The sequence below is a fragment of the Hypanus sabinus genome, chromosome 8 (assembly GCF_030144855.1).
Source record: "Hypanus sabinus isolate sHypSab1 chromosome 8, sHypSab1.hap1, whole genome shotgun sequence".
Lineage (NCBI taxonomy): Eukaryota > Metazoa > Chordata > Chondrichthyes > Myliobatiformes > Dasyatidae > Hypanus > Hypanus sabinus.
In genome coordinates this window covers 171,830,947-171,852,297 of record NC_082713.1, presented here as the reverse complement: position 1 = coordinate 171,852,297, position 21,351 = coordinate 171,830,947, and the positions used below count along the sequence as shown (strand labels likewise).

The 21,351-nt window shown below is 50.5% G+C and overlaps 1 protein-coding gene across 4 annotated transcripts in view; it reads left to right on the top strand.

The window, feature by feature from the left end:
- Positions 1–21,351, top strand: part of syt10 (synaptotagmin X) — a 163,261-nt gene that overhangs the window by 114,663 nt on the left and 27,247 nt on the right. Inside the window, exons 3-5 of one of the 4 annotated variants that reach the window (XM_059976612.1) lie at positions 2,593–2,613; positions 8,706–8,730; positions 17,971–18,337. In XM_059976612.1, coding sequence (XP_059832595.1) covers positions 2,593–2,613; positions 8,706–8,730; positions 17,971–18,337 — 413 coding nt within the window. Of the gene's footprint in view, positions 1–2,592; positions 2,614–8,705; positions 8,731–11,824; positions 11,841–12,114; positions 12,124–17,970; positions 18,338–21,351 lie in introns of all 4 variants that reach the window. The other 3 variants (XM_059976611.1, XM_059976610.1, XM_059976609.1) reach the window with 3 other exon arrangements.

The following is a 21,351-nucleotide window of genomic DNA, read 5'->3' as shown; positions in this document are numbered from 1 at the left end:
TCCATATTGTACTGCCATGGCTTGTGTATTATATAGATAGCTAGGACACAGTATCCATGGTCAACCCTGACGAATGGAGGGCCTTAAAGTGGCAAGGGTACAGAAAATCACAAGGGTGTCACTGAGACTGGAGGTCTTGAGTTACCAGAGACTGGAGAAGCTGGGACTTTTTCCTTCAGTCTCAGAGGCAGAGGGGTGGCCTTTTAAAGTTTTGAAGGGGGAGATCAGGTGGGTGTTAACGGTCTGTTTCCAGGGGCTAGGGGAGGCCAAAACTGGAGGGCACTGTTATATGGTGGGTGGGGGGGGGGAGACTTGAGGTGGCAGATTTTTTCACACAGAGGGTGGTGGGTACATGGAATGAGCTGTTAGTGGTAGAAGTGGGTACAGTTAGAAAGTTGAAAAGGTACTTGTAGGGAAGGGTTAGAGGGATATGGACCAAACACAGGGAAATGGAGCCATCAGATTGACACTGTTAGAGTGAAGGGCCCTTTTCATGCTGTGCGACCCTGAGTCTAATGTGAGACAATTCAAAATGTTCTAGAACGAGCATCACACACAAAGCCACTGTCCTCAGCTCTAGTCATAGTCATAGAGGATTACATTACAGAAACAGACCCTTCAGCCCATCTAGTCCATGCCAATCAGTTATTCTGCCTAGCAACACACACAAAATGCTGGAGGAACTCAGCAGGCCAGGCAGCATCTATGGAAACAAGTACAGTTGAAATTTCAGGCCGATACATTGACTGTACTTTTCTCCATGGATGCTTCCCGGCCTGCTGAGTTCTTCCAGTGTCTTGTGTGTGTTGCTCAGACTTCCAGATCTGCAGATTTTCTCTTGTTTGTTATTCTGCCTAGTCCCATTGGTTCTTTACACCCTCCCACCCATGTGCTTATGTAAGAATGCTGTTCCAGGACTGCAGTTCAGCATTCAACACTATAATTCCAGGCTTGACAAGAAGCTCAGAGACCTCAGCCTTGACCCTGCTTTATGCAGCTGGATCCTGGACTTCCAATCAGATTGCCGGCAGGTGGTAAGAGTGGGCTCCCTCACCTCCACCCCTCTGACTCTCAATACAGGAGCCCCTCAGGGCTGTTTACTGAGTCCCCTCCTTTACTCTCTGTGTACCCATGATTGTGTCACCACTCACAGCTCTAATGTACTAATTAAATTTGCTGATGACACTACATTGATTGGCCTCATCTCAAACAATAATGAGGAATAATGAACAATACAGGGAAGAAGTCATCACCCTGACACAGTGGTGTCAAGAAAACAACGTCTCCCTCAATATCGCAAAAACAAAGGAGCTGGTTGTGGATTACAGGAGGAATGGAGACAGGCTAACGCCTTTTGACATCAATGGATCTGGGGTTCCTTGGTATTCACATCACCGAGGACCTCACGTGGTCCATACACGCCAGCTGTGTGGTGAAAAAGGCACAACAGCACCTCTTTCACCTCAAATGGTTGAGGAAGTTTGGTATGAGCCCCCAAATCCTAAGAACTTTCTACAGGGGCACAATTGAGAGCATCCTGACTGGCTGCATCACTGCCTGGTATGGGAACTGTACCTCCCTCAATCACAGGACTCTGCAGAGAGTCGTGCAGACAGCCCAGCGCATTTGTAGATGTGAACTTCCCATGATTCAGGAAATTTACAAGGACAAACACGAGGAAATCTGCAGATGCTGGAAATTCAAACAACACACACAAAATGCTGGTGGAACACAGCAGGCCAGGCAGCATCTATAAGGAGAAGCACTTTCGACATTTCGGGCCGAGACCCTTTACAAGGACAGTTGTGTAAAAAGGGCCTGAAGGATCATTGGGGATCCGAGTCACCCCAACCACAATCTGTTCCAGCTGCTACCATCCGGGAAACGGTACCGCAGCATAAAAGCCAGGACCAACAGGCTCCGGGACAGCTTCTTCCAGCAGGCCATCAGACTGATTAATTCATGCTGATTTTAGTGTATTTCTCTTACATTGAGTGTTCTATTTATTATAAATTATTATGGTTATATATTGCACACTTAGACGGAGACGTAACATAAAGATTTTTACTCATATGTGAAGGATGTAAGAAATAAATTCAACTCAACACTTATCCAAACAACTGTCAAATGTTGCAAGTGAACTGCTGTTGCACTCCTGCTGGCAGTTCACTCTACACTCTCAACACCCTCTGAGTAACGAAGATCCACTTCAGGCTCCCCATAAATATTTCACCTTTCACCCTTGACCCATGACCTCTAATTCTCACCTCACCCTGCGTGCATTTGCCCTATTTACCCCCATTCTGTACCAAAACTGTACATAATACTCCAGATTAGGCCCCACCAATATCTTTTGGAACTTCAACATAACATCTCCTCTCTTGTATTCAGTACATTGATTTATGAAGGCCAGTGCTTTCTTTACGAGCCTATCTACCTATGATGTCACTTTTAATGAATGCCCAGGTCCCTTTGTTCTACCACACTCCTCAGTGCCCTCCCGTTCACCGTGTAACACCTTACCCGGGTTGGTCCTACCGAAGTGCAACAGCTCCCACTTGTCTGCATTAACTTTCAACTGTCAGGTTTCAGCCCATTTTTCCAGCTGATGCAGTTCCCTCTGCAAGCCATGATTGCCTTCCTCACTGTCCAGTATGCCCCCAGTCTTGGTGTCATCCACAAATTTGCTGAACCAGTTAACCGTATTATCATTCAGATCGTTGATATAAATGACAAGCAACAAAGGACCCAGCACTGATCCCTGCGACACTTCACAGGCCTCCAGTCAGACAGGCAACCATCTACGACCACTGTCTGGCTTCTCCCACAAAGCCAATGTCTAATCCAGTTTACTACCTCATCCTGAATGCCAAGTGACTGAACCTTTTGGCCATCCTTCCATGTGGGACCTTGTCAAAGGCCTTGCTAAAGTCCACGTAGACAACATCCACTGCCTTGCTTTCATCCACTTTCCTGGTAAATTGCTCGAAAAACATGTTAAACAGTATAATCTTCCTAGTTCTGGCTTCACTAGCAGTTGGCATGGCTAGCAATCCTGAGATCACAACCCTCGAGGTCCTGCACTTTAACTTAGCACCCAACTCCCTGAGCTCCCTATGTAGAACCTCATCACTCATCCTACCCATGCCACTTGAACCTACAGTGCATGGCCCATGACCTCTGGCTGTTCACCCTCCCATTTAAAAATGCTGAGGGTTGGATCTGAGATGTCCTGGACCCTGGCACCCATGAGGCAAGTACATTCCAGGAATCTTGTTCTCACTCACAGACCTCCTTTCTGTTTCCTTAACTAACAAATCCCCTATCATCACAGCTTGCCTCTTCTCCTCCCTTCTCTTCTGTCACAAAGCCAGACTCAGTGCCAAAAACTGGGAGGCTGTGACTTTCTAGGTCTTCCCTCCAAAAGTATCCAAGGTGATATACTTGTTGAGGGGGATGGCTCCTTAACCCTTTACCCCTTCTTGACTGTCACCCAGTTTCTTGTGTCCTGCACCTTGGGTGTAACTACCTCTCTGTGTCCTATCTATCACGTGCTCAGTCTCCCGAATGATCTGGAGTTCATTCAATTCCAGCTCCAACTCCTTAACACGGGTTGTTAGGAGCTGCAGCTGGATGCACTTCTTGCAGGTGTGGTCATCAGGGCCACTGGAGGTCTCCCTGCCTTCCCACATCCCGCAAAACGAGCATTCCGCTATCCCGCCTGGCATCTCTATTGACCTAGCAACATCCTTGTAAATTTTCTCTGTGCTCTTTCAATCTTATTGATATCCTTCCTGTAGGTTAGTGACCAGAACTGTACACAATACCTCATGAGTGAAGCTCTTGCTGAATGAATTAAAGTCCTCCTTTTAAAATTAAGTTAATAATCTATGAATTTTGGTGCACCAGGCAGGCTGTTCATCACCTTGTATCTGTGCTAGGATTGTTAATGGAGCACAGATCATTCAGCCCCAGTCTCCTGGTCTGTACCAACATCCCCTCTTTGCCAGCTCGTAACGGGATGTAGTTTTCTCCCCTTATGGTGAATCAGCCTGCATTCCCGCACATAGCTGTTTCTTTCTTCCTCAACAGAATATTAAATTATGGAACAGTGCAATACGAGCCTGTGGCAGGTTCTGAAGCATCCATCAATTATTAAGCCATCAGTAATTGAAAGATTATCGGTAGGTTCTGAAGGGACCTGCACTGAGTAAATGTGGAACTGAATACATAAATATGTGCTGGAATTGGAATGCTAAAGACGTTTTGATGAATAGCTCACACTGAGCCCAGAGCAGATTTTTTTTCCAGATTCACATTCCGATTTATTTATCACGTGTACATGGAAACCCACAGTGAAATGTGTCGTTTGCATTAACAACCAACACAACCAAGGGTGTCCCGGGGGCAGCCCGCAAGTGTGGCCACACTTTCCAGTGCCAACATAGCATGCTCACTGTGCTCAGGAGAACAACACAGAACATGACAAGCAACAAAACAGCAAAGCAAGCCTGTTCCTCCTTCCTACTCCCCTCATACACGTGGACAGTCCACAACAGACCTCCAGTCTCCAGTATCCCAGGCTTCAGCCATGGGGTTTCAGCTTCTGGGCTTCTGTCGGGCAGAACGGTATAGCACAGAAACCAGCCCTTCCACTCACAATGCTGTACCAACTTAATTAAACAGAACACTTCATCCATTTTGCCTGTACATGGTCGTTTGCCTCCATTCCCCAAATATCCATGTGTCTTTCTAACAATCTCTTCAATGCCTCCATTGTATCTGCCTCTATCAACACTCCTGACACCTTCCAGTTGCCCACCACTCTCTGTGTAAAAGAATTTGCCCTATACATTGCCTTTGGAATTTCCCTCTCACCTTAAACCCATGTCCTGCTGGATTAGTCTGCCTCTACTTTCTTAGAAGTTTGTGCAGATTTGGCACGTCCCCAAAAACTTTGACAAACTTCTGTAAATGCACAGTGGTGAGTATCCTGACTGGTTGCATCACAGCCTGACCTGGAAACATCTACATGCCCAAAAATGGAAAAGTCTACAGCAGCTGGTGGACAAGTCTATCACAGGCATAATCCTCCCCACTACCAAGCACACTTGCAAGGAAGACAGCCACAAGAAAGCAGCATTGATCATCAAGGACCCCCAGCACCCAGGCCATGCTCTCTTCTCTCTATTACCATCAGGCAGGAGGTACAGAGCCTCAGGTCCCACACCACCAGGTTCTGGAACAGTTATTACACCTCAGTTACCAGGCTCCTGAACTGGTGTGGATAACTTCACTCACCACTTCTCTGAACTGATTCTACGACCTATAGACTCACTCGCAAGGACTCTACAACTCATCTTCTCAGTATTATTTTCTTTATTTGTCCTCTTTTGCACATTGATTATTTGTCAGGCTTTGTTTATGTAGTTTTTTATAAATACTATTGCAGTTCCTTATTTTCCTGAAAATGCCTGCAAGAAAATTAATCTCAAGATAATATGTTGTAACGTATGTCTTCTTTGGTAATAACTTTTCTTTGAAATCTCATTTTGGCTCTGAGCAGACATACCTGTACAATGGGGCAGCTGTAGTGAGTGGAGCAGTGTCCAGTAATAATGGGGACAATAACAGAATGGCTTGATAACACTACTAATCCATAGCCCTAAAGGTTGGAGGACTGACTTTGAACCTCTGATAAGGTTAAAAGTCAAAGTTAAAAGTAAATTTATTATCAAAGTACTTATAAGTCACCATATACTACCTTGAGATTCATTTTCCTGCAGCCATTTACAATAGAAAAATACAGTAGAATTTATGAAAAGCTACACATAAAATATACAAAACCTATACACAGAGGTCATGGGTTAAGGGTGAAAGGTGAAATGTTTAAGGGGAACATGAGGAAGAACTTCTTCACTTAGAGGGTGGTGTGAGTGTGGAGTGAGCCGCCAGTGGAAGAGGTGTGTGTGTGTGTGTGTGTGTTCAACATTTAAGAGAAATTTGGATGGGTGTTACACATACAGTGCAAGTGACCCTCCTGCATGTAATAGTGTTTAGTGCAAACACTTTCTAGTTATTTAAATGTATTGTTATAACTATAGAACATAGTACAGTACAGCACTGGAACAGGCCCTTCAGCTCCCAATGTTGTGCCAACTCAATTAAATTAGTAATCAAGTGGCCAACGAAACTAATCCCCTCTGCCTACACAATGTCCATATCCTTCCATTTTCCTCACATTCATTTGTCAATTTATCTGCCTCCACCACCACCCAGACAGTATGTGCCAGGCACCCACCACTCTCTGTAAAAAAAAATTGTCCCCACATCCCCTCACATAAATGTATGCCCTCTGGTATTAGATATTTCAATCCTAGGAAATATCTATTGTCTGTCTCCTCTGTCTGTGCCTCTCATAATCTTACAAACCTCTATTAGATCATGCCTCAGCTTCCACTGCTCCAGAGAAAACAACCCAAGTCTTCCAACCTCTCATTACAGCACACGACCTCTAATCCAGGCAATATCCTGGTAAAACTCTTCTGCATTTTCTCCATAGTCTCGGCACTGTTCCAATAATGGGCCGGCCAGAACCCTAGCAATACTCCAGATGCATCTAAACTAAAGTTTTATAAAACTGCAACATAACGTCCTGACTTTTGAACTGAATACCTTGGCTGATAAAGGCAGCGTGCCGTATGCCTTGTCAGACACAGTTTGCAGTCTTGTGTTAAACTCAGTAATAGTACAGCAGTGCAGGCCCTGCTGTAAGTGTGTAAGCATCATACATGCTGAAAGATACCTATCTTTGCAAAGCATTGACTCCCTGGCCCTGGGCATCTCCACAGGATCTCTGATGGGATAATAGTGGAAGAGGTATACCTGATGCCTGTACATGTCACACCTTGTAAGTTCAATTATCATTCAACCATACATGAATATAGTCAAATAAGACAGTGTTCCTCTGGGTCCAAGGTGCAAAACGTATTCCCAACAGCACACACCATACCGTACATAGTGGAAATAGCACAGAGAGTAACAGAGACAAAGCTGATTTCTAATACTTGATCGACAGCCTGAGAATGGCTGAACTCCAGTTGTCAGTGCATTCTGCTGTCCTGGTTCTGGCAATCCATCATCGATCACAACCTCTCCTTGTCAGCACCTCTGAAACAAGGTGAACAAACAAAATTCACTCCTGCTATTCTGCTGTGTGGGAGGGGCGGATCTGAGGGACGGTCCCACTGTGGGAGGGGCAGTACTGAGGGAGACTTGCACTGATGGAGCTCTCTCTCTTAAAGTTGAAAATTTACTGCAAAGTTGCCTAAGGACGGTTTTGGAGACAGCCAGTGGACTTTGGGAGTGTGGAATATCACCTCAGCAGTGGGCTGAAACAGTTTTCTTGCCTGGAAGGGTTCTGTTTGGTGAAGTTTTTTGGTCTATGTCTCTTGGTGCTGAGTAGCTGGCAGATTGCCAAAGTTGGAGTCTGATTTTGCTGGGAACGGGGATGGATTTATTCCGTTTGTAACAGTGGAAACCATCTCCCGTTTGGAGCTCCTATCCCAGGGCGACTGGGTGAAGAGGACTTTGGACTTCGGAACGGCAAGAGGAGCAGGGTCTCGCCAGGAAAAACTTTCATTGTTCGCAGGTACACAAATGGTGCTGGGGTTTTTAACACGCAAATTTTTAACTCTGCCTATCCACTCCTTTTCCCCTCCTGTCCCATTCCGTCTCGTCTCTGAACTGGTTCTTTTTGACTGTTTGCTGGTGTTCCGCTGGGTGTAGATTGTGTGGTATCCCAGTGGAGGTGTTGAACTTTTGAAACTGAGTCGTGGAGGGGAGCTCTAAGATGTCTGGGCTGAAGTTGTATGTGGAGGCTGTGGGGTTGGGAATTGCAGCTCAGGAGGAGGACCACCCGTTCAAATTACTAACTTTAAAGAACGCTGTACCGTGTACTGTGCCCACTTCAGTCGTTAGGAATGCTGCAATAAAGGCCATGGCGGAGACTGTTGGAGGCCGCGAGGGCATTGTTATGAAGCGGTTTTGAACGGGAAGACTATTTTCTATTTGAAGTCTGCCAGCGGTGTGTTTTTGGCCCCGAGTCAGGGGTTAAGGGTGGGGAGAGTTTTTATGCAGGTGGAGCTGGTGTTGGCCCTCATACAGATGGGAATACTCTCAAACGTCCCTGACAAGGCCCTCATCCCCTACCTGCACTCCATCAGTGAGGTGAGTTTGAAACTAACCCCGATACAATATAGGGCACCTCCGCAGGGTTATGAGCACTCATTTTCATTCCAACGCCATCTGCTGTTGGGGATGCCGAGAGGCAGCTTCAGGTATATTTTGAGGAGCATTATTATGGGCTACTGGACACTGGAGGTGCCAACCCTGTAAAGAGCTTGAGCATATTCCAAAACATCGCCTGAACTGTCCGGCTGCCAACTCTGCCCCGGAGGCACAGCTGGACCTTCCCCACTGACGCCCCTCCTGCTGTCTGCCCTGTTGTCCCCTCCCCCCCACCAGGCCATTGGCTGTGGACGTCGTTGGATACAGGGTGGGTGATGGTGAGGGTGGGTTCAATGGGGGCAGGAAGGTGAAAAAGCATCTGAAGGCTTCTCCCCCAGAGGATGATCAGCTTGTTGCTGTTGAACTGAGCCCGGAGGGTCTCGTGGCTCCTGAAATCCAGCAAGAGCCTGGGGAAGTCGGGGGAGGGAGGTGGTGGTGGAGGCTGATGAGGACGCCTCTGAAATGGAGGTCGGCGTGCCTCAGCATATATGTGGCCTGAAACCGCAGAGGAATGTGTCCCCTGAGACTGGAGATCAGGGTCCACAAGAGGAAGAGGAGGATTTACCCCCGGTAAAGGCCCTATGTGTGGAGTATATTCCCCCAGAGCTGGAGGATAGCCCTATCGTACAGGGGCCCTCTGCTGGGGTGGCATTTTCTGAAGGTGGGTCCTCTGGGCTGGTGAGCGGTGCCACTGTAGAGAGGCCGTCTGGGGAGGCCGATGCCTTTGGTTGAGACTGCGCACTCAGTATTCCCTGGGGATGGGAAAAGCCCTGTAGAACAGGGGACACCTGTGGGATTGGTTTCCTAGATTGTTGCTTCAATGAAAGTCAAGTGCCCTGCGGAGCGTGTAATCCACGAGGGGAACCAGAGACACCCAGAATCGCCATCCCACGCAGCTAATCGGAGGGAATATGTCCCAAGGGGTGAGGAGATTGGGGACTCTCCCAGTGCTGAATCTGGGGAGGGTGACAAGGGTGTGGAGATGGGTTCGGTCCAGCAAGCTCGTATCCTGGTTGTGGGAGGAATTCTGGATCCAGAGGTGGTGGGGCCTCCCTCTGTCAGCGGTCCTGGGGATGGTAGGACCAGCATCTACAGTTAGATTGAGGAGGGCATCAGTAAGACAGTTAATGGAGTTGGTTGTGTCCTCTGACTTGGACGATGTCTGGCGGAGCCTTCACCCCGACCTCTGTGCTTTCTCAAGGAGGTACAGAGGGGGTGAAAACTCGCAGATCGATTAACTGTACATCTCCCGGGTGCTGGCTGCCTCCATGTGGCCAGTTGTGTGCTCGGACTGCCACCTGTTGTGGGCAGAGCTGAATGTGCTGTCCACACGGGTAGAGTTCACATACTGGCATCTCATAACCGGCTGCTAGAGGGCGGCTGGCTCCAGGATTCATTCCGTCAGTTTTGGAGGATCTGGCAGGAGGAACAGGGAAGTTTCCCCTTCTTGAGACTCTGGTGGGATGTGGGCACGTCTCACGTCCGACTGTTTTGCCAGGAATATGCTAGCGGGTCGACCAAGTGGTGGTTGTCCGGAAACGATTGGCTTGAGAAGGAGCTGATCGACCTGGAGTTCCAGCCAGGGACGACTAGTGGAGACCAGCTCCTCTGGGATGAGTACCAGACGAAGGAGGAGGCACTGACACCTGCAGCTTGAGAGGTCCTGAGGCACTTAAGTGAGGTCGCGGGTCCAGGTGCTGCAGGATCTGGACCGCGCCCTGCCCTCCTCCTACTCTCTCGAGAGGTGGAGGGTGTCCACAGGCAGCGAGTGGAGTTGCTGGCAGAGGATGGCTCCTCCGTCACGGATCCGCCGAGAATTGTTGAGGAAGTCCTTTCCTTTTACGAGGCTCTTTTCTCACCGGAACCATGCAGTGAGGATGCACACAGAGCTCTGTGGGAGGACTTGCCGAGGGTCAGCCCTGGGGGTGCTGTGTGACTTGATGGACCGCTGTCTCTGGTGGAGCTGACCAGTGCCAAGACCCCATGAGTAGATGGATTGACCTTTGAATCTCTCTGAGCCTCTGGGACATCCTAGGGGCTGATTGTGCAGGGGATTGGGGGAGAGCCTGGTGATGGTTGAGATGCCCCTCTCTTGGCGCAGAGCTCTTGTAGCCCTGTTGCCAAAGAAGGGGATCTCTGTTGCCTGAGGAACCGATGGCCAGTATCTTCCCTGAGTGTGGAGTGCAAGATCTTTGCCTGGGGAATGGCCAATCGTCCAGGCTCCGTGCTGGCGCAAGAGGTCCACCCTGACCAGTCCTACACAGCCCAGGGTGGTCAATCCACCTTGTCTGGGACCTGATTTACCTGTGCAGGGAGGCTGGTCTGTCAGTTGCCTCTCTCTTCCTTGGCCAAGTGAAAGCGTTTGGCAGGGTGGACCATGAGTACCTTTTTGGGACACTGTGCCACATTTTGTGGCCCGCATCCAGATGTTGTACACTGCTACAGAGTGCCTCATTAGGGTTAATGGGTCGTTGACAAGCTCCCCTGTGCTTGGGGGTGGGTACGTCAGCAGTGCCCCTCGTCAGGGCAGTTGTTCTCTGTTTGCGTGGTGCCTTCTCCATAAGAGATTAATGGGTTTGGTTCTACGTGAACCAGAAACGGAGGTTGTCTTTTCAGCTTATGCCATTGACTTCCTCCTCATGGTCACCGGCCGGTTGACCCTTGCAGAGGACGCAAGACTGCCAGCCGATCTTCTCGGCCGCGTCCTCTGCAAGGGTCAGCTGGGAAGAGTGTTCTGGTCTCTTAGTGGGTCAGTGGCAGGTGGGCTCTTTACCAGAGGGGCTGAGACCCTTGGTTCTACTTGGGGGTCTGCCTGAGCTCAATGGAAGAGGTCTGGCCGGTGAACTGACAGGGCTTGGAGGCAGATCCCTGTCTGATTATTCTAGTCCCAGCCACTGCTTTTGTCTCCAGGACCCAGAGGGGCTGGTGGACCTGGGGCATTTGGAGGCATTGAATCTCTGCTGCAGCCCTGAGCCTTCCGATGTGGAGGGCAGTCGGTCATTGGTGTGGATGTGCACCCAGCTGGTGGCTCTCCACCTCGGCACCCTGCAGAGATACCTGTACAGTGACCAAGCTCTGGAACAGTATGTGTTGGTGCCAAACTTACTCTGCTGGGGACGCTGTCTGCAGCAGACAGCATCAGCCACAGCGCTCTGAGGGAGCTGCCTTGTTTTTACCAAGAGCTGTTGAGTGTATGGGGTCAGGTCTCGTCCACACAGGGTGATCCTGCACCCATGGGGGTCCAGTGCTCTTGCTGTCAGGGGGTCTGGTCACCATCCTATCACAGTGGGTCGGGCGGGGGGGGGGGGTCAGGAAACGGAGTGTTTCCGGCTGCACCGCCTCCTGATGGGCTGGAGGTACTCATCAAACCCAGGCCTCGGGATACCACGTGGGAGAGGGTCCCACACAACATGAGCCGTCTCGTGGGGATGCCCACCGTGCATTCCGTGATGCTCCATAGCATTTCTTGTACAGGCTGCTCTTGCACACCTTTCATTTCCTTGCCTTCATCTGCCAACTGGATTTGCCTTCACAGTCTGGCAGCAGTGGAGGTCCCCAGCAGAAATCTCTGAATCTCTACTCAGGGTCCTTCTCCTGTACTTTGGGGATCTGGGGTGGAAGGTGTTACGTAGGGCAGTACCGTGCAACAGGTTCACTGACACCCCGTCCCCCTGTCCAGTCTGTGTCCGGGAGGGGTCAGTGTACCAGCTTTATGGAGTGTGAGGGGTTACAGCCCCTGGGGGAGTATCTGAAGGGGCTGCTGCTCAGGTTCTGCCTGCACTCAGCCCCGCGCTCCTCATACGGGAGGGGGCGGGTTGTGAGGAGGGTCTACTGGTGGGCTTGGTTCTGGGCCTGGTGGCCAAGGTGGCCATTCACGGGCCTGGGCGATGGAAAGTCAAGGGCTCTGCCAGGGCCGACTGCCTGTCCCTCTTCCGAGGATACGCTCGTGCCCGGCCGTACTTGGAGAGGGAGCATGCGGACACAATGGGTACAGTGGGGGCTTTCTGGTTGCAGTGGGCTCCCCAGGGAAATGACTGTTTTATAGACAGTAATAATCATATTTTAATTTAAATTAATTCACTCTCTTGTAAATACTGAATGTTTGAATTTTGTGTATTTGTTTGTAAATAAAGGTTTATAGTTTTGTTAAAAAAGGGGGTGGTACTGAAGGGGGGTCACACTAGGGAGGGGTGGTACTGAGGGAGGGTCACACTGTGGGAGGGGTGGTACTGGGGGAGGGTCACACTGTGGGAGGGGTGGTACCGAGGGAGGGTCACTCTGTGGGAGGGGTGGTACTGAGGGAGGGTCACACTGTGGGAGGGGTGGTACTGAGGGAGAGTCACACTGTGGGAGGGGTGGTACTGAGGGAGGGTCACACTGTGGGAGGGGTACTGGGGGAGGGTCACACCATGGGAGGGGTGGTACTGAGGGATAGTCACACTGTGGGAGGGGTGGTACTGGGGGAGGGTCACACTGTGGGAGGGGTGGTACTGGGGGAGGGTCACACCTTGGGAGGGGTGGTACTGAGGGAGAGTCACTAGGGAGGGGTGGTACTAAGGGAGGGTCACACTGTGGGAGGGGTGGTACTGGGGGGAGGGTCACACTGTGGGAGGGGTACTGGGGGAGGGTCACACTGTGGGAGGGGTACTGGGGGAGGGTCACACCGTGGGAGGGGTGGTACTGAGGGAGGGTCACACTGTGGGAGGGGTGGTACCGAGGGAGAGTCACACTGTGGGAGGGGTGGTACTGAGGGAGAGTCACACTAGGGAGGGGTGGTACTGGGGGAGGGTCACACTGTGGGAGGGGTGGTACTGGGGGAGGGTCACACTGTGGAAGGGGTGGTACTGGGGGAGGGTCACACCGTGGGAGGGGTGGTACTGAGGGAGGGTCACACCGTGGGAGGGGTGGTACTGAGGGAGGGTCACACTGTGGGAGGGGTGGTACTGAGAGAGAGTCACACTAGGGAGGGGTGGTACTGAGGGTCACACTGTGGGAGGGGTGGTATGAGGGAGAGTCACACTGTGGGAGGGGTGGTACTGGGGGAGGGTCACACTGTGGGAGGGGTGGTACTGGGGAGGGTCACACCATGGGAGGGGTGGTACTGAGGGAGAGTCACACTAGGGAGGGGTGGTACTAAGGGAGGGTCACACTGTGGGAGGGGTGGTACTGAGGGAGAGTCACACTAGGGAGGGGTGGTACTGGGGGAGGGTCACACTGTGGGAGGGGTGGTACTGGGGGAGGGTCACACTGTGGAAGGGGTGGTACTGGGGGAGGGTCACACTGTGGGAGGGGTGGTACTGGGGGAGGGTCACACTGTGGGAGGGGTGGTACCGAGGGAGGGTCACTCTGTGGGAGGGGTGGTACTGAGGGAGGGTCACACTGTGGGAGGGGTGGTACTGAGGGAGGGTCACACTGTGGGAGGGGTACTGGGGGAGGGTCACACTGTGGGAGGGGTGGTACCGAGGGAGGGTCACTCTGTGGGAGGGGTGGTACTGAGGGAGAGTCACACTAGGGAGGGGTGGTACTGAGGGTCACACTGTGGGAGGGGTGGTATGAGGGAGAGTCACACTGTGGGAGGGGTGGTACTGGGGGAGGGTCACACTGTGGGAGGGGTGGTACTGGGGGAGGGTCACACCATGGGAGGGGTGGTACTGAGGGAGAGTCACACTAGGGAGGGGTGGTACTAAGGGAGGGTCACACTGTGGGAGGGGTGGTACTGGGGGAGGGTCACACTGTGGGAGGGGTGGTACTGAGGGAGAGTCACACTAGGGAGGGGTGGTACTAAGAGAGGGTCACACTGTGGGAGGGGTGGTACTGGGGGAGGGTCACACTGTGGAAGGGGTGGTACTGGGGGAGGGTCACACCGTGGGAGGGGTGGTACTGAGGGAGAGTCACACTAGGGAGGGGTGGTACTGGGGGAGGGTCACACTGTAGGAGGGGTGGTACTGGGGGAGGGTCACACTGTGGAAGCGGTGGTACTGGGGGAGGGTCACACCGTGGGAGGGGTGGTACTGAGGGAGGGTCACACCGTGGGAGGGGTGGTACTGAGGGAGGGTCACACTGTGGGAGGGGTGGTACTGAGGGAGAGTCACACTAGGGAGGGGTGGTACTGAGGGTCACACTGTGGGAGGGGTGGTATGAGGGAGAGTCACACTGTGGGAGGGGTGGTACCGGGGGAGGGTCACACTGTGGGAGGGGTGGTACTGGGGGAGGGTCACACCATGGGAGGGGTGGTACTGAGGGAGAGTCACACTAGGGAGGGGTGGTACTAAGGGAGGGTCACACTGTGGGAGGGGTGGTACTGGGGGAGGGTCACACTGTGGGAGGGGTACTGGGGGAGGGTCACACCGTGTGAGGGGTGGTACTGAGGGAGGGTCACACTGTGGGAGGGGTAGTACTGAGGGGTAGTCACACTGTGGGAAGGGTGGTACCGAGGGAGGGTCACACTGTGGGAGGGGTGGTACTGAGGGAGAGTCACACTAGGGAGGGGTGGTACTGAGGGAGGGTCACACCGTTGGAGGGGTGGTACTGAGGGAGGGTCACACTGTGGGAAGAGTGGTACTGAGGGAGAGTCACACTGTGGGAAGGGTGGTACTGAGGGAGGGTCACACTGTGGGAGGGGTGGTACTGGGGGAGGGTCACACTGTGGGAGGGGTGGTACCGGGGGAGGGTCACACTGAGGGAGGGATGGTACTGAGGGAGGGTCACACAGTGGGAGAGGTGGTACTGAGGGAGAGTCACACTGTGGGAGGGGTGGTACTGAGGAAGTATCTTACTGTGAGAGGGGTAGTACTGGGGGATGGTCACACTGTGGGAGGGGTGGTACCAGGGGAGGATCACAGTGTGCGAGGGGTGGTACCGGGGGAGGGTCACACTGTGGGAGGGGTGGTACTGAGGAAGTGTTTTACTGTGAGAGGGGTGGGTCAGAGGGAGGGTCACACTGTGGGAAGGGTGGGTCAGAGGGATGGTCACACAGTGGGAGGGGTGGTACTGAGGGAGGGTCACACTGTAGGAGGGGTGGTACTGAGGGAGGGTCACACTGTGGGAGGGGTGGGTCAGAGGGATGGTCACACTGTGGGAGGGGTGATACTGAGGGAGAGTCACACTGTGGGAGGGGTGGTACTGGGGGATGGTCACAGTGTAGGAGGGGTGGTACTGAGGAAGTGTCTTACTGTGAGAGGGGTGGGTCAGAGGGAGGGTCGCACTGTGGGAAGGGTGGGTCAGAGGGAGGGTCACACTGTGAGAGTGGTGGGTCAGAGGGATGATCACACTGTAGGAGTGGTGGTACTGAGGGAGGGTCACACTGTGGGAGGGGTGGGTCAGAGGGATGGTCACTGTTGCTCTCTAAAACCTCTCTTTCTTCCATTGAGTGAGTATGTCTAGCTTCCCCTCTAGTCCCGTAGTTCCTGGGTGGGTGCTGAACCAATGTGAGACATGCAGATGGGAGAGGAGATGCCTGTGCATCTGTGTGACCCCAGGATCTCTGTGCCTTTGGGAACTCCCCCTTCATGGATACTCTTGTGCCGGGGCTTTGCAGGAGTCAGTGGGAACGTTGAATCTGACTGGCTGCATCGTCGTGTGGTACGGAAGGATCAGAAAAGCTGCAGAAAGTCGTAAACTCCATCATGGGTACTAGCCTCCCCAGCACTGAGAACATCTTCAAAAGATGATTCCTCAAAAGGGAAGCATCTGTCATTAAGGACCCCCACCACCCAGGTCATGCCCTCTTCTCATTGTTACCATCAGGAAGGAGGTACAGGAGCCTGAAGACTCACACTCAATGTTTCAGGGACAGCTTCTTCCTCTCCACTGTTAGATTTCTGAATGGACAATGAACCCATGAACAGTTACCCCCTCTCTTTTTGCACTATTTAATTTAATTGAATGTTTTTATATATATCGATTGTAATGTATAGTTATTATATTGGAATGTACTGCTGCTGTAAAACAACACATTTCACAATGTATGCCAGTGATATTAACCCTGATTCTGATTATTTTTCGGGAAGCTTTGAGCACCTCTTTGAATTGTTCCTTCTGCCTGTCGGAGCACTCAAGGCAGAGCTTGCCCCAGTAATCTTGGTATGACCTGCAATCACAGTGTCCTTACTGAGGTTGGATCCAGACTGAAGGTGATGTAGGATTAAGAAATCCCAATCTTTTCATGCTACGGACCAATACCATTATGCAAGTAGTCTGTAGACCCCAGGTTGGGAGCCTCTGCTCTAAATTATCTCCATATCCTGCCGGAAGGTGCTGATGGTGAGAGCAAACAAGGGCTGTGTTGAGGGCAAAGTTTCAACCTTGCTTGTCTGCATTGGTGTTGTGCTGTGGGGTACAGATATCAAGAGAGCAGATGGTGAACCAAAATGGGGAGCAGGACAGCACAATGGGCTGAATAGCCTCATCTTGTTCCCATTGGCAGCCACTGGAGAGGGTGTGTAAGTGCCGCTGAGTCTATCTCTGGCGTGCACACCTCACATCTCATGGTCCAAAGCTCACCAGTGTCTCTACTTCCTGCGCAGGCTGAAGGGAGCTGGACTTTGTGTATCTATACTCACATCATTCTGCAGAGGCACAGTAGAGAGCATCCTAACAAGCTGCATCACTGCTGGTATGGAAACTGCACTGCGGCCGGTGGCTCTACAACGGGTAGTCAAAGCTGCCCAACCCATCACCAGCACCAGCCTCAGCCTATCCCCCATCAAGAACATATATCCAGAAAGGTGCCAGAAAAGGGCTAGTCACATCATGAAGGATCCCGTATACTCTGCTCATGGAATGCTTGGCCCACCCCGTTAGGGAGGAGGCTACATAGCATCCATGCCAGGACCACCAGACTCAAAAATACTTCCCCCAAGCAGTAAGGCAGATCAACACCTCCATAAGACCATAAGATCTAGGAGCAGATTTAGGCCATTTGGCCCATCGAGTCTGCTCCACCTTTTCATCATGGCTGATCCAATTTCCCCCTCAGCCCCAATCTCCTGCCTTCTCCCAGTCTCCCTTCATGCCCCGACCAATTCAGAATCTATCAACCTCTGCCTTAAATATACATAAAGACTTGGCCTCTGCAGCTACCTGTGGCAAAGAATTTCACAGATTCACCACTCTCTGGCTAAAGAAATTCCTTCTCAACTTTCTAAAAGGATGCTCCTCTATTCTGAGGCAATGTCTTCTGGTCTGAAACTCTCCCACCATGGGAAACATCCTCTCCACATCCACTCAATAGGTTTCAATGAGCTCATTCTTCTGAATTCAAGTGAATACAGGCTCAGCCATCAAATACTCTTCGTATGATAAGCCATCGAATCCTGGTCTACCACCCTGGACCTCCACACCCTAACCTCAAATGCCCAGTGTCACTTTATGGACCGACAGTCTATATAAACTAACTCGTGTTTATATTTATTATGTTTTTTTTATTCTTATTTTTTGTGTTCTTTACCTTTTTTTGTGCTGTATTGGATCTGGAGTAACAATTATTTCATTCTCCTTTACACTCGTGTATCGGAAATGACACTAAATGATCTTGTATCTTGAATCTTGAAACTTGAACTGTGTGAATCTTTGGATGCGAGACCTGGCGGCCGCACTGATCTCACATCATCTCCTTTTCTCTCTCCTCCCTGTCTGTCCACTGTGCTGTGTGTTTCACTCGGACTTTCTGCTTGCCTGTAGACATTTCGGTCAGTCTGCTTGCGGTGGTCGTCAGTTTCTGTGCTCTTGCCCTGTTGGTAGTGTCACTGTTTGTGTTTTGGAAGCTATGCTGGCCACACTGGAAGAACAAAGGTCTGACATCTGATGCCAATAACATCCCTCAGCCAGCGCCCAGCCATGACCCCGAACCCGAGGAAACTCCGGAGAAAAAGGAAGTTGAGGAGGTCAGAGAGAACAGGAGGAGCTCTATGGTGTTACTGGCTACCCCTATGAAGATCAGCCAGACCTCTCCTGACATCCCGGCAGAGGTACAGGCTGCCCTCAGAGAACATCTGCTGAAACACACCCGGGTGCAGAGGCAGACGACAGAGCCCACCTCTTCCTCCAGGTGAGTGAGGGGGACATACCCTGAGGACATGGAGGACAGAAGCAATGGCTTTGTGGCCAACTTGGTGGATGATCCAAAGTGAGGTGGAGGGGAAGGTAGTGTCGATGAAGCAGGGAGTCTACCGAAAGACTGGGAGACTGGGCAAAGAAGTAGCAGATGGGATATAGTGTAGGGAAGTGTATGGTCATATATTTTGATAGAAAGAATAAAAGCGTAGACTATTTTCTAATGGAGCTAGTTCAGAAATTGGAAGTGCAAAGGGACTTGGGAGACATGGAACATCTTATGCCAAGTCCCATCAACCTGCACTGGGACCATAACCCTCCATACCCTCTCATTTATGTACCTATCCAAACTTCTCTGAAATGTTGAAATCGAACCTGCAAGCAGCACTTCCACCGGCAGCTCATTTCACACACTCACCACCTTCCAAGTGAAGAAGTTCCCCCTCACGTTCCCCTTAAACATTTCACCTTTTACCTTTAACCCATGACCTCTAGTTGTAGTCCCACCCGACCTCAGAGGAAAACGCCTATTTGCATTCACCTTCATGGGAAGATCTACAGATTCTGGAAATCAAAGTAACACACAAAATGCTGGAAGAACTCAGCAGGCCAGGTAGCATCTATGGAAATAAGTAAACAATCAACCTTTTGTGCTGAGACCCTGTATCAAGACTCCTGGCCTGCTGAGTTCCTCCAGCATTTTGTGCATATTACTTTCATATACTTTATGAATTCCTCATAATTTTTTATATCTCTATCAAATCTCCCCATATTCTTCTACGCTCCAGGGAATAACGTCCTGACCTATTCAATCTTGCCCTCATATCCCAGCAACATTCCTGTAAATTTTCCCTGTACTCATTCAGTCCTAGTTCAGGATTCCCTAAAGATGAACAAACTTAGAGATGATTTTGAGAGGGCTGGAATATAGAAAAAGGTGTAATGTCGAGGCTTTATAAGCCAGTGGTCAGACTGCACTTGCAGAAATTTTGGGCCCCTTTTCTAAGAAATGATGTACTGGTAGTGGAGATTGCCTACCCCCACTTTATTCTGACTTTATTCCTGATGAAGGGTCTTGGCCCTAAACCTTGACAGTTTATTCCCCTCCATAGATACTATCAGACCAGCTGGGTTCCTCCGGCATTTTGTGTGTGTTGCTCTTTTTCACAGAAAGCACTTTGATGTCAGGTGTTAGAGCAACTGGGTTACTGCAGGGTAAACTAAACTGGCAAATTGGTTTATTATTATCACCTGTACAAAGATACTGTTCATACAGATCAGATCACTACACAGTGCATTGATGTAGAACAAGGGAAAACAATAACAGAATGCAGAATAAAGTGTAACAGCTACAGAGAAAGTGCATGCAGGCAAACTGTAAGGTGCAGGGTGATAATGATTGAGAGCCCTTCTTCTTATACTAGGGAACCATTCAACAGTCATATAACAGTAGGGTGGAAACTGTCCTTGAGCCTGGTGATAGGTGCTTTCAGGCTTTTGTATCTTCTGCCCGATGGGAGAGGGGAGAAGGGAGAATGTCTGGGGTTGGGAGGGTGTTCCAGTGTTGGCTGCTTTGCCAGGGTAGTAGACGGAGTCCATGGAGGTGAGGCTGGTTTCCCTGATGTTCTGAGCTGTGTCCACAACTCTCTGGAGTTACTTGTGGTGAGGGAGAAGGTGGGGTGGGGGAGATGAGTGAAGACCATGGCATCGACTGCCCCTCCTTTAGGTTTCAATGTTTTTAAGTACATGTGACAAATAAAGCTCATCTTTAATATTAATCTTTAAACTGAACTTTTTACAAATCCAGTGAGCTGTAACCTCCATCGCATACAACCAGAGATGAAGCATGGAAACAGACCTTTTGGCCCATTGAGTCTGTGCTGACCCATTTACACCAATCCCATTTAATTCTATTCACTTCTCATCAGCTCCCCGCAGAATTTACCACTTAGCCACTGGGGATAATTAGCAGAGGTGAATTCACTCACTGACCTGCGGCATTATTGAGATATGGGGAAGGTGCAAAGGATCTTGCAAGTCCTCATGAAGGTTTTCCTGATAGTTAAGGTCCATGGGTGAGATTTTAAAGAACATCTGCAGGCTTTCGGCTTTCTTTTCCAGTGGCTCAATTGAATTGGGATTGAGAGAGGAGGCAACTCACAGGTCTGTGAGTGAGATTTATAAACGGAGCGTCAGTGGGCTTTTGCTGTTTTCCAGTGGCCTAATCAAACAGCAATTCAGTAACAAATGCAAATAAAAGTAAAGGTAGAGACAAGTGAAGTAGCCATTGTGTGAGATTGAGAAGAGTTCGGCTCATCTGGCTTGGGAACATATCAGGTAAGTTTGTTCTTCTTCATTCTTTGTCTGCTAGTGCATATTGCTGTGAGGATGGCTCCAGGGGCTGGGTTGTGCTCGTCATGTCAGATGTGGGAATTCTGGGAGATCTCCAGCCTCCTGGACAACCACATCTACACTAGGTGCAGTTCCTCAGAGAATGTGTCAACAAACTCGATAATATTTCTCAAGATTTCTCTCAAATTTTCTTTTATTTTGTTTATCTTGGGGTCTGAGTCCATAGGATGCTCAAAGCAGCTGCGCAGGTTGACTCTGTGGTTAAGAAGGCATACAGTGCATTGGCCTTCATCAATCATGGAATTGAATTTAGGAGCCGAGAGGTAATATTACAGCTATATAGGACCCTGGTCAGACCCCACTTGGAGTACAGTACTGAGGAGATGATAGAAAGGAGGTACAAGGAAGTAGTCACCCCGAAGTTGCAGAATGTACCTGGGTGACTGTCAGGAGAGGGAAGGGGAATGGACAGCCCGTGTAGAGTACCCTTGTGCTGACCCTTAAATAATCAGTATGCTGCTTTGGATACTGTTGAGGGGGGTGACCTGCAGGGAGAGCCACAGCAACCATCCTCTGCACTGAGTCTGGCTCTGTGATTCAGAACGGAAGAGGACCACAGAAGTGATTGGACATTCCATGGTTAGAGAATAGACATGG